We start from the raw sequence: 4,029 nt of genomic DNA on the forward strand, positions 1-4,029 counted from the left end.
TCTTTATCTTGAAAAGCTTTTTATTTTATATTTTTTCTATTTTTTTACAACAGTATTTTATGCCTTTGTTTATTTTTTTGACAACAAATTGTATTTTTTATACAAGAAAAATAAAAAAAGTGTTGTATTGTCTTTTTTATCTTTATCTTGAAAAGCCTTTTATTTTATATTTTTTCTATTTTTTTACAACAGTATTTTCTGCCTTCGTTTATTTTTTTGACAACAAATTTTTTTTGTTGTGCGCTAAGGGGTTCGAACTCAAAAAATTTATTATTGTGCGTTAAGGGGTTCGAACTCTAGACGTCCACCAAAAAATCGGTGTTGTCAACCAACATGGCCACATCGCTTAATATAATTTTAGTAACTTCTATAATAATATATATTCAATTTTCTTGCTTTAATAATTTTTTGTGGGAATTATCTCACATCGAAGGATGAGTGTCGCTTGGTTCTTTATAAAGTCCTATGTAATAGACACTCCATTGCGCATGTAGAAACGCGAGGGGGCAGACATATGAGGTAAGTTACCACGTGTGGAGGAATTTTAAGTGCTACGTGTTGCTCCCGTGAGGCTGCCACTCGCAATTCGCTATTTCGTGGAACCAGTTCGGTAGCGGACGATTCCCGTATCGAACCGGGCGAGTCCAGCTCGACTCGACGAGTTTTTAAACACTGGTTACAACCATCCGACGTACAATTTGATAGCTTGGGTGTGTTACAAATTTCGAAAAAATTCTTAAGATCCAATGGTCAAGATTAATTGTGACCACCTTGCACTAAAAGAAAATTGTCTCATTATATACTTTCAATTTTGGCTCAAAAATTCTTAGGATCTGAAAATCTATTTTCATCTCTAACTATAAAATTTTAAACTCCAAAAATGGTTCAAATCAAATAGATCTATAAACATATGAAAATCTTGAAAATAGACAGTCGAAAGTATGTATTGTAAAATGTGCCATTTTGGAGCTCAAAATCAGTGTGTTTTTCATTTCTAGATATCCCTTGTCAAGATGATCAATTTAAAAGGTTTTCCAACATCAAAATAGTCTTTTTTTACGGACTTTTGCACCTTAATTCTACAATTTAAAGTTACAACCTTATATAAATTTTTTTGTTATTAAATCATTATGAATTTCTTAAGTGAGTACACCACATCTATTGCGATACTATTCATAAGCAACAGATCCAATCATCCATTCTGCTGCAACACCAACAGCACCTAGGATGTGTATAGTTAAAATGAGTGATTTAAAAAACGAATCCACCAGGTGACGTACCCATGTCAATAACCGATCAAAACCGGCAAACCGACAACCCAGATCAGCAAATTGGCCAACTCGTGCAAAAACGGGTTTAAAAAATTTCACAAAATAGCAAATTTTTTTAAAAAATCTATATTTGAAGTATCCAAAACAATTTGAGAGATTTACATTATAGATTATCATGATTTTGAACAATAATATGTACATTACATTGATTTGACAGTCAAAGTAGAGTTTAAAATGTAATCAATAACAGTGACATGGATCTATAAGAGGCCATAATCATCAAGAAATTATGTTGCTATCATTTATCAATATAGACATCAAAATAAAAAAATATTTTAACTGGCAATGTTAACATGATTGCAATCAATATAATAATTCATTCACTATAACAGTTCCATCAATCTATCATATTATGGGTGCCGTTTATATAGAACCGAGGCTCTAAACAATCAAAATAAAACACATATTCAAATAGCGTCAAGAAATGTGATTTCAATACTTGAAATCTTTGTGATGCACAATTCAATCCAATGACACCAATTTACGCATCTAGTAGATCCTTGAACAAGGTTTTGGAACTCTATCTGACAAATGTCCATCCAAAAACGAGGAAGAAATGAATGGGTTTGTTGAATTTTATAGTGTACTTTTTCCAAAATAATAATAATAATTAAAGATTGTTTAGTTAAAATCACAATGAACATCTAAAATATCAATTGGTTCAGTCCAATTTGATCAAATGCTTTAAAATATTTATAAAATTTGCTATCCGATCTATTAAAAATGTTAGTGTATTTTTTTGAAAGTATATTAGTTTTTATGTTAATTTATCATAAGTGATGCAGTAAGGTTGCACTTTTAAGTTTGCACAGTAAGTAGAGGTTGTACTTTTAAGTTTGTACAGTAATGAAGTTTCTTTTCCACTTTCTTCTTCTTTCCATTTGCTTGTGAGACTTGAAAACATTGTCACACTAAGTGAGAAGTAAATTGTTTCAGTGATGTGGCATCAAGGAGCATAGTATATGTACTTTTATAAAATGACTTTAGATCAAGTCGTCGTCCATTTAGGAGTTCCAAAAAGAAAATATTCATATCAATTTTATAGAGAGAAAAACGACAGAGCAGAAGGACAAAAAGTGAGTGCGAGAGAGAGTAACCGTAGTTGGATCTTACCTCATCCCACATGAAAAGAAAAACAGAAAACATAGATGCCTTGATTTTCCATTAAGAGGATGGAAATTAAAGTCATCGAGAAAACGATTAAAGCACATAAGAAAAGAAAAATAGCAGGAAATTAGCATTTCAAAAAAAACAGAGTAAAAGGACGTTAAAGAAACCGTGATCACAAGAAGCAAATTGCAAGTTAAAGAATACAAAACCCGTAAAACAAAAGTATCATGGAAGCACAATGGCCATTTCCAACAATTAAGTAACACAAATTCAGAGCGAATTGAATTTACTGAAGCCCTCCAATCTAGTATTCATTCAACTTAAAGTCCACGAATCCTTGCTTCCATCGTCAAAATGACTGAATCAAAACAATTTCATCTCAAACAACCAAACCCCCAACACAAAAGAAAGCCTAAAGCAAGAAAAGATGAGAGAAAGACAAGGGGCCATGATCCATGAAAATTTACATCACTAACCCCAGGAATCAAGGCCAAAACCTAACCGCCAAAGCCATAGAGAGTGCGGCCCTGGCGCTTTAGGGCATAGACCACATCCATGGCAGTCACAGTCTTCCTGCGAGCATGCTCAGTGTAGGTAACGGCATCTCTGATAACGTTTTCAAGGAAGATCTTGAGAACGCCTCTGGTTTCTTCATAGATGAGACCACTGATACGCTTCACTCCTCCCCTTCGAGCCAAGCGGCGAATTGCAGGCTTAGTGATTCCCTGAATGTTATCGCGAAGCACCTTCCTGTGTCTCTTCGCTCCTCCCTTGCCCAGCCCCTTTCCGCCCTTTCCTCTTCCTGACATTTTCTCTCTCTAAAAAAATGCTACCCTTCTCTCTCTAAAACTTTACCCAACAAATCTCTCTCTCTCTCTCTCTCTCTCTCTCTCTCTCGCTCGCTCGAGAACTCCTTCACTCGGACACCGAAACGCGACTGCTGGAATCGAACGCGTGCGGATACATTTATAAATACCTCCTCTGTGACTTTCGCTGTTAGTTTGAGCCGGACGATTTCGGGTCAATCCGAGTTAATGGGATCTGGAGATTCCAAGCCGCGGGATTGATTTGGCGAAATTTGATTGGTCGCGCGGTGTGCTTTTTACATTTCGCGGGCTTGTGCTTTCTCAATGTTTCAAATCCGTTGGCTTTCGCGGATGGCGAAAGGGCGCTTCCACAGGATTTTCGATTTTACACAAAGTTTTTAAAAAAATTATCCGAATTTATGTCTCACACCAAGCGATCCAATTCAATATCTAATGATGATCACACACCATGAATAAAAAATAAAAAAATTAATTCATATGAAGCTGACGCTCTAAACAATCAAAGTTAGAGCACACATCAAAAATTTCACTATAAAAAATCGTTTTGATGTTTAAATATCTTCAAATTGATCATCTCGACATCAAGATGCATAGACATACGAAAAAAATACATTTCAAGTTTTGAAAATAGTACATCCTGTAATGCATTTTTAGATTATCAATTTTCAATATTTTTTCATCGATCTACTCCATCTACACTAGGTTTTAAGCTTTAAAATTTATAATTAGATGTGAAAATATAGTTTAAGGCTATCACAGAG

At 34.5% G+C, this 4,029-nt stretch overlaps 1 protein-coding gene across 1 annotated transcript; it reads right to left on the reverse strand.

The window, feature by feature from the left end:
• Positions 1–2,726: 2,726 nt before the first annotated feature.
• On the reverse strand, positions 2,727–3,383 carry LOC18435528 (histone H4). Its single transcript, XM_006845572.4, has one exon. The coding sequence runs from the start codon at positions 3,248–3,250 to the stop codon at positions 2,939–2,941; it is 312 nt and encodes a 103-aa protein (XP_006845635.1). The 5' UTR covers positions 3,251–3,383; the 3' UTR covers positions 2,727–2,938.
• Positions 3,384–4,029: the final 646 nt, after the last annotated feature.

The sequence above is a fragment of the Amborella trichopoda genome, chromosome 12, assembly GCF_054954075.1.
Source record: "Amborella trichopoda isolate Santa Cruz 75 chromosome 12, AtrichopodaSantaCruz75HAP2 v2.0, whole genome shotgun sequence".
NCBI classification, from domain to species: domain Eukaryota; kingdom Viridiplantae; phylum Streptophyta; class Magnoliopsida; order Amborellales; family Amborellaceae; genus Amborella; species Amborella trichopoda.